This window comes from Oryctolagus cuniculus, chromosome 11 (assembly GCF_051225735.1).
Source record: "Oryctolagus cuniculus isolate XC-2025 breed Fujian yellow rabbit chromosome 11, ASM5122573v1, whole genome shotgun sequence".
In the NCBI taxonomy this organism is placed as follows: domain Eukaryota; kingdom Metazoa; phylum Chordata; class Mammalia; order Lagomorpha; family Leporidae; genus Oryctolagus; species Oryctolagus cuniculus.
In genome coordinates this window covers 104,617,576-104,630,422 of record NC_142877.1, presented here as the reverse complement: position 1 = coordinate 104,630,422, position 12,847 = coordinate 104,617,576, and the positions used below count along the sequence as shown (strand labels likewise).

Below are 12,847 nucleotides of genomic sequence, written 5' to 3'. Positions count from 1 at the left end.
ATTTGCCGTTGGTTCACCCTCCAATGGCCACCGTGGCTGGCATGCTGATCCGAAGCCAGGAGCCAGGTGCATCTCCTGGTCTCTCATGTGGTTGCAGGGCCCAAGGACTTGGGCCATCCTCCACTGCACTCCCTGGCCACAGCAGAGAGCTGGCCTGGAAGAGGGGCAACCGGGACAGAATCCAGCGCCCCTACCGGGACTAGAACCCGGTGTGCTGACGCCGCAGGCGGAGGATTAGCCTAGTGAGCCACGGCACCAGCCCTACATTGATTTTCAATAGTGATGGTCGAAGTGTGATCTAGAATCGCCAAGAGCCCCCGAGATTTATGAAGGTATATACAAAGTCAACCTGCTTCCATAATGATGCCAAAGCATTCTTTGTCTTTTCACTCACATTCTCTCACAAATACATGATAAGAGTTTCTAGGAGATACTTAATGAGTAATGGCACCAGTGTTCTGACAGCTAAAACAATGTGTGCTTGTGTATTCTTGTGTTTTAAATACTTATCAGTTTTAATTTCTCCCACAGTAAATATTGAATTATATATACTGTATCTTAATAATATAATACTATATAGAAGTTATATTACTATCATTGTATATAATATTTACCCACATAAACAAATGTTCTTAATTTATTCAACAATTATTAAGAGTTAAATGGCTATGAGATCAAAAATTTGAGAAGCATTCATTTAGAATTCATTGCAAATCTTCATTAGAAAAAGATTATTGGAGGGGCTAGTGCTGTGGCATAGCGGGTAAAGCCGCAGTCTGCAGCGCTGACATCCCATATGGGCGCCAGTTCGAGTCCCGTCTGCTCCACTTCTGACCCAGCTCTCTGCTATGGCCTGGGAAAACAGTAGAAGATGGCCCAAGACCATAGGCCACTGCACCCGTGTGGGAGACCCGGAAGAAACTCCTGGCTCCTGGCTTCCGATCAGCACAGCTCCGGCCGTTTCGGTCATTTGTGGAGTGAAGCAGCAAATGAAAGACCTCTCTCTCTCTCTGCCTCTCCTTCTCTCTCTGTGTAACTCTGATTTTCAAATAAATAAATAAATCTTAAAAAAAAAAAAAACAAAGAAAAAGATTGTGTGTGTATGTGTGCCTCTTGTTAAACGCAAATTCAAGTCATATACCCCAGTAAGGAAAAATATGCAGCCTTGATTGATAAAATAAACGAAGCAAGTAAAAATCATAAACTGATTTTCAATACAATAGCTTATTTTCTTATGTGTACAATAATAGACACAAAAGGGCAATATTACCTAGGACTGCTTCTCCTATTTGGAATTAAATATCAAGCAACCTTATTTATCCAGATAACAGCTTCTGAAGGGCAAATTAGATTTCTCTCAAACTCCTTAATCTTCATTCATTAAGGGTCTCTGTACTTCAATTGTGGGAGAACTCCCCTAGGTCTTGAGTAACCCCAGGGCCTAGGACTAAAAGGAGGCAGGCTCAATGCCTCAAGGATAGCATTTCAGAGCCGTTTCTGCTTCAGTGCCAACCCTATACTTGCACAACCCAGAAAAATGAGTGACTTCTTAAATGCTGTGTTTAGGCACCCAGCTCAACAGCAAGGTAGCACTAAAGCTTCCCAGCTAGATTAGTTACCTGGAGTGAAATTCACAGCAAACAACAAAAGTGGGGAGGAGGGTACAATTTCAACTCTCCACTGACTAGAGCCATGCATGAAAGGCAGCAACCTTCCAACAAGGGATGAAACTGGAAAGTCATGAGAAGTTGGATGTAAAATGAAACTAGAAAATCAATTAGAGACCATTTAACACAAAAGCAAATCATCTGGGCTCTCAGGGTATCATGCGTACAAAATTAAATGATAGCCACTGTACCTTCTTTTTAAAAGCAAAGAGTAATACAGCATATTTTAGGAATGTTTCTAGCCAAATCGGTTGAATTAAGGCTACAGATTTCAAGAACAACATTAGTCCTCAGATATGCAGAGAATCCAACTTTTCAGAATGATTCAATCAATTTGATGCGGATTTATTGACTGTGACCAAAGGTTGCCAAAGACTAAGATTTTGGCTATGAGTCTTTTCCTTCAGAAAGTTTGTGGGAAAATGAAATGAAAAGACAAGTTTCTCTCTGAGCAAAAAAATTTTGAAAACCATGCACAATTTTCATAGTTTTCTCATAGCATGCATTTTCAAAGAACGTTTGAGGACCCCTTGTGTGCATGCATGTCAAACTTTCGTGCACCAAAATCAGCTGCTTTTTAAATTCCATTTTTCCACATTTTGACGGACCCTTGAAAATGCAGTGAAACTGTATAACAATTATGTACATTTTTGATGACTCATTATTCAACTTGATGGAATTTCCCTAAATCCACAGGGTTTTTATGTTTCTCTTCTAGTCAGCATGTTCTTTTGTCTTTCTAAAGATGTGTGTCCCAACAAGATGTCGTTCTACACAGGAAGAGGGTTAAAATGCAGTTATTATTACATAGCAACAAATAGCTTGTCACTGTTAACATGGGGCCCCACAAAAATAAGCCCTTTTGCTAAGATCTGACCACTTGTGTCTTTTTCTTCCCTCTTACCATGTTCTATAGCAAGACTCAAATGCTGAAGTGGGTATAGATGGGGAAAAGGGAAAGCGTTACTCAAACTGAAGAATGCTAAATTTTTAGCACAGATCAAAATGAAATGATTGGCTGGCGCCGCGACTCACTAGGCTAATCATCCGCCTTGCGGCGCCGGCACACCTGGTTCTAGTCCCTGTCGGGGTGCCGGATTCTGTCCCGGTTGCCCCTCTTCCAGGCCAGCTCTCTGCTGTGGCCAGGGAGTGCAGTGGAGGATGGCCCAAGTGCTTGGGCCCTGCACCCCATGGGAGACCAGGAGAAGCACCTGGCTCCTGCCCTCGGATCAGTGCGGTGCGCCAACCACAGCGCGCCGGCCGTGGCGGCCATTGGAGGGTGAACCAATGGCCAAGGAAGACCTTTCTCTCTGTCTCTCTCTCTCACTGTCCACTCTGCCTGTCAAAAATAAAAAAATTAAAAAAAATAAAAATAAAAAAGAGAAAAAAAAATGAAATGATTGAAGTAATTTGGGTTTTTAACAATTTCCCCAGTTAGTTCCTCCTGTTGTCTTTCCCTGGGGCTGGCATTACTTACATATGTGATTATAGGAGAAATCCTTCCAAGGCCCAAGCTATTGCTAGGCTTCTTATACTGCGAGACTTTTTAAAAATAGAGGAAGGCCTGATGCCAGGTGGGGTCATAAAAATAAAATTCCACAGCAGTAAACACAGTGGCACTCAATCAATCACCCACCACCTCCATATGTGGTCATGTAGAGTTCTTTATGTGATTATCTCAGAAAAAAATCAGGCCAAGGAAGATCTCACCAGCCAAAGCACCCCTGGAAGAGACAGAAATCTTAATATCCCACAAATCTAAGCCTTATGACCCTTGGTGATGGATACAGTTACATTTTCAACGAGGCAAGGTGACTCTTTCATTACCCTTGGATAGGCCACAATGGGACAGTGAAGAAAGAGTCTGTTGTCATCTTGTGTCTGACCACTGAAGACAACCCTGCTGGATATGATGCATTTCAACACAACACAACTGAAGCCCTGGAGTGTATATTCTTTTATTTGATTTAAGCTTCCACGAGTGAAAGTGAAGATGTCTCACTACAAGCACAAAAAAGGAAATATTCATAATAGCAGCAATGATGGTTATGCTCATGGCAGCCTTTGGGGAATGTATTATGAACATTAAATACAATGTGAGCAGTGGTAGTTATGTATCTTGTGTTAGCAGAAATCCACTCGAAGTTTATATTAAATGTAAGGCATTTACTACCTTAAGCCAGACTAAGATTTCTGAGTTTAATACTCTAGAGGTCTTGCTAGGTCCTAGGCCCTGTTCTGAATGCTATACCTGATTTATTTCAGTTAATTCTTACAAAGACCCAATGAGTTAGGTCTTTTTATTCACATTTTATTCTGTTTCATTCACATTTTACAGGTGAGGAAAGTGAGGCACACAAAATGTAAGTAATTCAATATATGGTACAGCTAGAATTTGAGCTAACTAGAATGTTCAATGAATAGCATATAGTACTTTATATCACTATGTTTAATAATGACTATTTCTTAATATGCATAAAGAGAGAGCAAAATACACACTACATGCAGAAAACTTCTAAAAACACTTAGCTGTAAAAATGAAAAATTAAAATGTAGAATTATACAAACAGGCAAACGTTCAGTCATAAGCAGAGTATTCTGTTCCAAGATACAAGAAATTTTATTCAAGGCAAAGGCTATTTCCTGAAAACAGCACAGAATGACCGAGGAACTTAAAAAGAGACTTCATATTATTTAGAGAATATTTTGGATAATTTTAGAGAGAAAAAATGCTCAGCCCCTACAGCTAAACACAAGAGGAAAAGTGAACAAAAACAAAATTATAAGCTCTAACACCTGATATTATTAAACATAACTTTAGATATTGCATTGATGTTGCCAAATTGGCCTATAAAAGGATTCTGAAGGGAGTGTAAAAGGGCAAAAGTCTTATCAACATGGATTTAGACTTGAAAGGCATAATAAAAGTCAGATTACAGTTAGCTTTTTATGAACTCACTTTAGAGAGAGAAATAAGCATGAGATTGAATGATCCCTGTCTTTCCCTATGCCAAATCAACCAATTCACGCCCCATTCCAGAGGGATCTAGAACTTTACTCTGGAAACACACATAAAAGCCTGTAAATATTCTGCCCCAGTGAATGGGAACCTCCTGAAATCTGCCTCATTGTCTCTCTGTGTGACTGTAAAACTGTACTCTCTATCAATGAAAACCAGGCCTATGCAGCCAGGGCAGACTTGGGTGCAATAAGACAATTTCACCATTTTGATTTTGGGGGGCTGTCTATGTAAAAAGCTGTAGAGACAAAAGTCCTGTTCTCCCCAGTTGGGAGATAATTTGCATACAGCAGGAAGCTAAATGACTGTCTTTTGTTCTCACTGGTTCATCTTTTAATCACTATGCTCTCCAATTTTTGAAAGCTATCCTTGAGTAAACAATAGCTATTTCATAATCAATCAACCTAACACAGAACACTAAGATTCTGTGACTACAGATAATTTTGTATATTTATTGAGTTACCCAACCAAGGATTACGGGAAAGAAACTCTTCCCATTAAGAACTGACATGGAGTAAAAAGAAACAAGTCACAGTCATATCCTCTCCAGTGCACACACAAAATTAAATTTTCCTACTTATTTTTGGTAGCTTGAACTTTAATCCTGCCCTTTATCCTCTAGCACTCCCAAGTATGTTCAGAGATAAGGTCTAGCCTTACCACCAAAGGCACTGGCTGTCAGGAGTAGTTTGTGTCTCCTAATAAAAGTTTCATACACTAATTAGAAAGAGTGCAGATAAAAACAGTGATCATGAATAACATGAATAACAATTATTCTCTGCATGTCCATAAAAAGCCCAAAAATAAGTTTTAAATAAAACAATCACAAGAATTTAAGCAAAACAACCAAAAATACCTCCTAGGGCTGTAAAACCAATAGTAAGGATTTCACTGCAGCTTCCTCCTACAAGTCTCTAAAATCTAAAAGAGCAACGTGTCTGTTTACGGAAGTAGCACAAAAACATCATTCAAGTTTTTAAAGAGATTATTTTTGTATTTATTTTTGTGCTGCAGTGGTTTTTTTCGTTTTTTTGTTTTTGTTTTTTGTTTGTTTTAAAGTAACTTCAGCCAGGGAAGTGTATGTAAATGTGAATGTTGGATTCAGGAACATAGTGAAATTGCTACAAATAAAGAAACTCTATGCATTGTGTGTGCATAAAGAACCTAAAATTAAGTATTTCAAGACTGTGACTCATGGCCAAAATAAAGTGAGCCATTGAGAGAATAAAAGATTTGAAGTGCTTCAATTTTTCCTTTCTCTTGGTTCCCTCAGATCAGCTCACAAGCCTAACCTCTACCTCTGATCACTTCACCAAGTCCCTTACCCCTGACCTCACAGCTATGTGAAAGGCCTGGACCTCTGTAGACTTACTGGATGAGAAGCAAGGATACAATTTGTTTTTCCAAAGTTTTTTTAAAGCGATATATTTAGGGCGCTTGAGAGGAAAGAATTGGCCAGTCCTTTATTTATCTTCCTAACAGGTGCAGTACGAACAGTCATAAAAGCAGGCTACTGAAAAAGAACGATTCTGCCAAGTATTAAGCTCCTCGAGCGTACATTTGCCCTAGAGTATTCCTTCTGATAACAGAGCGCTCAGATCTACACCATGAATTTCCAGTACAGTGGGGGCAGTATTTTCAGGGGGAAAGAAAATTAAATTAATGAATTCATTCATACAATTTATCCTTCATACAAATCTTCAAGTTGGCCTAAAGAACGAGTTGAAGTCAGAGGAAAAGAGCTGCTCTTGAAAAAATGCCTCCTCCCCGCTTCCTTGTCCTTTTCTCTCACACCCAATAAATGATTTTCTTTTCCACAGTCTGAGATAAAGGTACTGTTCTATGGAAAAGGTGACTCTCCAAAGACAAATTTATTTTGGTGTTTGAAATCCAGTCTCATGCAGGTAGGTGGAAACTGAAGGTCAAAAAGTAAATATGAGCAGGAGGCTTCCCATCACCGAGGCTCCTTTTGTGATGATGACTAAGCCCTGAGCGATGCTTAGAAGTAGGCAAGAGGTGATGGACGCTGCTCTACGTTCAGATGGGGTTTCAGGCCCTGCAGAACTCTAAAATGTGCTGAAATCTCTAAAGACCAAAAAAGAAAGACATAGACAGAGAAAACTCCCATGGTCTGAAAAAGAAGTTGTTTTCAACCGCTGTGTTTCTACTTATTCCTACTGACAATGCCAAGGATAGAGATTGTATGTGGACATAGTGAGAGGAGCTGTTCCAGCAATGCCATGAATTTGATTTTTGGTTGCAAGAATGGCTCCTGAAAATTTTGCTCATCAATGAACCTGTGTTTTGTTCCATGTTTGCCTTTTCAAGAGGGATCTTACATGGGAGATGAGAAAACTATAATGCTTGTCCCAATGTTTTTTTGAATGACAAGCACCACAGAGGAACCTTTGCCTTTTCCCAACAAGCTAAGTTCATAAAATATGATAAGGCTTGCTATGTCACCAAACAAAAAGTAGGGTTTGTGATAAGGCCTTAACTTGGGTGTTTCAGAAAAGAATTTTTCTGTGTTCTGTAAAATCTGACATTGAATTGTCTCAGGATGTTAAATAAGAACTAAAGCGTTCTGGTTTTCAACTTTATATACTGCAGAGATAAAGTTCTGATGTAATCAATTTGTGGGTTTAAGAGCCATTTATAGTATTTTTAAACTGATAGAATCTACCATAGAAGAAATGCTATTGCAATTTTCTAGTTTTATGGTGATAAAACTTCTTTCTGACTAGACAAGAGAAATTTCCAGTGAAAGGTGGCCCACTGACACAGGGACCAGAAGCCATGAACCTTGCGGACCTTTAGGGGTCATGGGGCATATGTCTCTGAAATCTCAGAGACTAAGACACAGGAGGTGCTCAGTTCACAGTTGAGACACAAGTGAACGTATCAGTAAGACTTCTGAGTCCTACAAATCGGAGGCTTCCTTCTGCACCCTGTTTCACTACTTGATTAGAAAAACTTACTAGGCCTCAGGTTCCACATGAATTCACTCTACTTGGTATTTGACAATACAAATAATACATAGTTCTCCAAAGAATATGTACAGAACTGATGAGCGTGGAGAGTAGGATGATGGGAATTGATTACTCCTTAAAAATAATGCTTTCTTTCTCCAAAAGGGGTCATTGAGCCACCCAGAATATTTTAAAGGCTCTAAATTAGGACTGTTGACTGATTACTGCCATTGGACTCCTCCTTGAAGTCCAAAATTACACCTTGTCCTTCTTCCTCCTCCTTGGAAGGACCAATTCTCCCAAGACCCAACGAGAAACTCTCAGAATTAGGCCACTACAGGTTGGGAGGCGGTTGAGTGAGACATTCTTTACACCTTCAGGTGCTGAAAACTCAGCCTCTTCTGAAGACATGCCAGGACCTCCTGGGCCCTTGGGAGGCCTCGCCAGCCCAGGGATCCTATCAAGATTCACAACAAGTGGTCACCTCCTTCCTGGGCACGGCTCTGCCAGCTGGGGAAGAGCATTGAGAAGACCCGGAAGGGAGGGGGGAACCTGTTCTTTGGGAGGATTTCTGCAGATAGGTTCAAACGACTCCAAAGAATTGATTCAATGGCATGCTTTGCTCTTGTGGCTGACTTCCAGAGGGGTGTCTACATGGAAGCAAAGCAGTCCCGGTGAAAATGAAATCACAGTCAGGAGAAGCTTCAAGGACCACAGTCGTCCATGAATGGCCATGCTCCTTGCGCTTTTACTAGAAACAATATTAAAATACAACAATTTCCCTAAAAAAAGCTCTTCAAGATGCAGTTCCTTTAAGAATCAGTTGTGCTGGTGATGAAACAAAAAAAAATCTCTGTATTTCCTAAATGGATTTTAAATATATCAGTAACTTTTTTTTTTTTGCTCCCACTTCCCACCAGCCAAATTTAAACTAACCAAGAATCTATGGGTATAAAATTACTGCCTTCGACGGGGGTGGGAGGGACTCCTACACAGAGTTATCAACAGTGCTGTACAATAAGAGAAGATTGTGGTGATTTTTGTTTCACTGCTGATTTAGTTAAGAAAATATGTATACTGAGCGTTGGGGCTGAAATTAAAATAACACTTTCCTCTTTATAGCTCTAAAATTTCATTCACTCTCAAATTGAAATGAAACAGATTAAGCTGTCAAAAAGTAGAACTGCACAGAATCTAGCAATCTGAATAATTTAACTAGCTTCATAGGTTCCACCTTATTTATTAGTGTCATTTTTAATTGTGCTTTAAAACATCAATGCAAGTTCATCCACTAAGTTCAGGATAATTGAAACAGTATTCTGTTCACCATTAAGAAACAGCGAATGCATTTCATCCAAGTAAACCTTGAAGAAGCTGGTCAAGTGACAAATCAAATAAAAGGGACACTTAATACACATGTAAATCATTTGCATTACAAATAAGACACTTAGCAGGGGCCAGACTCACTGCCTGATAGTCAGGATTAAGTTCCCATATTAATGCATGCATTTGGTGTGGTTATTTCGGGTGGAAGACTTCATCCATCAATGCCCTCCACCACTAACTAAGGCCAACCTGTAAACTGATCACCATAGCCTGTCAACACTGGTTACTTAATTACATAAAGAAAAATATATTTAAAAGACTTTTGATCATTTGGTTAGTATTTCAACCTTGAACTCAACTGTGTAGCATCTTTTTCAAGGTTCTTTAAAACAATAGCTAAAAGCATTTTTTAAGAATTAAAAACGAAAAGATTCAATACTATTTACGCTTCCTGTTAATCTTTTTGGGAGTATGTATTTTTATTCATAGTAGAAAAAAATTCATTAAGCTCCAATGAAGACAAATATGAATGAAACAATATTTTAAAAATATATTTCCTATAATATATTAAATTTTATTTCATTATTTTGTAATAACTAATTCTTATTTATGTTATTAATTAGTAGTCTTAAAATATTGATTGTATCTTTATAGAAAAGAAAAACTTTAATAAAGAAATATTCTCTTGAATATTTTCATATTTTCAGTTTAATTTTTTTAAAAGCTACATATTATGAAATTATCTGCAACAAAACTCATTAAAGAACAAAAAGTACTACTTAAGATAGTCTCTTTTACCCAGGAGTTTAATTTTTTCCAGTCAAGAATTTAGTAGTGAAGCTCCCAAACAACTGATGAAAACAGAAAATACCCTCATCTATGTATGTTAAATGGGAAAAAAAAAACTAGAGCAAATCTAAAAATAATGTCACAAGCTGTTCTTTAAAGTATTGATCATATTTATCAACAATTTAAGAAATCATGTTAAGCCCCCTTCATTTGCAAATTGCAAAATACTGAAAAGTTTGTGATCAAACCCAAGAAATTATGCTTGAAAATGCAATCTGGCCACCAGGAGCAATTAACATCCTTAAATTATACTTTAAGGGTTTGTTGCAATTGAACAATAAAATTATCATTTGATACTATTAGCCAGTTATGTATTTTCCAATTCATCATACTCATGTGTTTTTTTCTCTGGTCTCTTTAAAGTATCTTTTCCTTCAATCACAGTGATTCTATGATTTTATAATCTATAGAAGAAATTGGATAGTGTTTGAAAACAAATACCAAATTAAACACACATTCAAAAGTACAACAAAAAGACCTAGAGGATGAGTCTTACCCTCTTTCTTAGTGGGTTCTGGCATGGCCACAATAAGATGTTATTCTCCAAAGAGTTTTCTCCCCTTCAGTACCAGTTGACAGAAAGTCCACGAGCAGTTGAGAGATGTGCAGGTCAGTGTGACAAGCAGCTGGGGAGAAATCCAAAGCTTTTATACTGCCTCGGAACATCAATCACATTGGCACCTCCCTTCTTCAGCACGAGGATGCTGGGACTTGACAGCTTTGGGGACCTTTCTCCCATCTGTTGTCTGCACTCCGCTCTCTCGCCTACTGGAAGGCATCTCCCGTCCATCTCATGTGGCTGATGAGAACACCTCTAATTTCTAAATTCAGCCGCAGCCTCGTGCTCCTTCTAGCTGTTCTCTCGCTGTCTGACAGATGCATGTGCCGACTCAGGAGTGCAAAACCCGCTGGATGATCAAGAATTAAACTAAACGAAAAATCAGGATATGTTCCTCCAGCCCACAGTTTAGATCGCAATAAAACTAGAAAGAAAATCTGTGCTTTTAGATGAAAACTTTTATGCTCCTGTTTTTCATTTTTATTAGTTCCTGATTATCAGGCTTGAGGCTTTTTGGCTTTTACAATATTGACTAGTCAAGCCAAATTTCTAAACGGAATGTCTTGCTTCATTTTATTTTCCAAGAACAGCCAAAGTTTCTAATAAGGCATATGTAGCATTTGCATTTTTAAATTTTTCTTTAAGAAACATACAGAGCATGTAACAGAATGAAGCCACAGGACATGCTGCAACACGGATGGAACTTGAACATACTATGTGATGTGAAGCCAGACACCAAAGAACACATGGCCTTCAATTCCATTTACATGAAATGTCTCGGCCAGGCAAATCCACAGAGCTAGAAAGGAGATTAGTAGCTGCCCGGGGTGGGGAGAGCTGGAATGAGAGGGACTGAAGTGCATATGGAGTTTCTTTTAGCAGTGACAAAAATGTTCTGGAATTAGACATGGGGCATGGTCGCACAACTTTATGAATATAGTAAAAACCACTGGGTTGCACACTTAACAACACATCGGGCACAGACAAAGAAAATGAAATTAACCCGTCGTGATTCAAGATGGCCAAAGGACTGAAGATATTGGTTTGGCCGCTTTCTCCCCAGAATCTCATGGAATAGAGGGAGGAATTCAAACCACCAAGGGACCAAAGCAAAAGAGACTCCTGACTGGCTTTGTTCACATGCATGGCACCCTGGGAAATAGAACTGAAATTAGTCTGTGGGAAAAGATGTCTACCCACATGCCTCTCTTGTATGTGCTTCTGAGGTAATTTTTCAAGAGACTTTGATTGATTAATACTGAACTAGACACACTGTCTCGTTTTTAATTTCCCTTGTGGCCCGGAGTGCAGCTGGTCAGACTTAGCTCTACCAAGCTCTGTGCCAAGCTAACTTTTCATATAAGGATGGAAACTCAACTTGGAACTCAATAGCATCATGCTTTAGCTATGTGGGGTGAGGGCGAGGCAGGCCAGTCAAGACAGTGAGCGAACATCTCCTGTAAAGAAAGCTTCCGGCCACACAGAACCTACTAGCACATCGCTGGCTTTTTAGAAATATTCCTTTGCTCTTCGTTGCCTGACAGTTCCCTGCCATTCAGAAAACGGCATATTCTGAAGTACAAAGTTAGTGGCTTGAAAGAAAGAAAGAAAGAAAAGTGATTTTCCTGAGCCCATTTGAGAGCGTCAATTAATAAAGAAACCCCTTGTAGGCTTGTGCGTTTGGGGCATGAAGCCTTATGGCCTCTTCCTTGCCTCTGCTTCCCTACCTGCCTGCTTGCTCCATAGGCTCCTGGCCTGCTCTCTGCCTGAATATTTTGAACAGGGGCTGGCATTGTGGTGTAGCGGTTAAAGCTGCCACTTGTGATGCCAGCATCCAACATGGATGGGCTCTGGTTCCAGTTTCTGGCTGCTTCACTTCAATCCAGTTCCCTGCTAATGGTCTGGGAAAAGCAGCAGAAAATGACCCAAGTGCTTGGGTCCATGCCACCCACGTGGGAGACCTAGAAGAAGCCCTTGGCTCCTGACTTCAACCTGACCCAGCCCTGGCTATTTTGGCCATCTGGGAGGTAAACCAGCAGATGGAAGATTCTCTCTTGCGCTCTCTCTCTCTCTCTCTCTCTGGCCATCTGGGAGATAAACCAGCAGATGGAAGATTCTCTCTTGCGCTCTCTCTCTCTCTCTGGCCATCTGGGAGATAAACCAGCAGATGGAAGATTCTCTCTTGCACTTTCTCTCTCTCTCTCTCTCTCTCTCTCTCTGTGTGTGTGTGTGTGTGTGTGTGTATGTCCCTCTCTCTCTGTAATTCTAACTTTCAAATAAATAAATAAATCTTTAAAAATATTTTGAACAAAAAAAAATAAATGAAACCAATGAAAGAGACGTAGACTCTGACTCTGGTTCTGTTTCTGCACTTCTCATCAAGCAGCTGAGTTATTCTCAGAAAGGCACATGCCCTTTCTGGGCCTCAGTTTCCTCCTGTGTAAAAATAAGGGGCTTT

At 39.6% G+C, this 12,847-nt stretch overlaps 1 protein-coding gene across 24 annotated transcripts in view; it reads right to left on the bottom strand.

Moving 5' to 3' along the window:
• The window catches only part of MYBPC1 (myosin binding protein C1), an 86,112-nt gene extending 75,662 nt beyond the window's left edge, over positions 1-10,450 (bottom strand). For all 24 annotated transcript variants that reach the window (XM_051845801.3, XM_051845800.3, XM_051845805.3 and 21 more), the window contains exon 1: positions 10,327-10,450. In XM_051845801.3, the coding sequence (XP_051701761.3) occupies positions 10,327-10,351 (25 nt within the window). In that variant the 5' untranslated portion in view covers positions 10,352-10,450. The remainder of the gene's footprint in view (positions 1-10,326) is intronic.
• Positions 10,451-12,847: the final 2,397 nt, after the last annotated feature.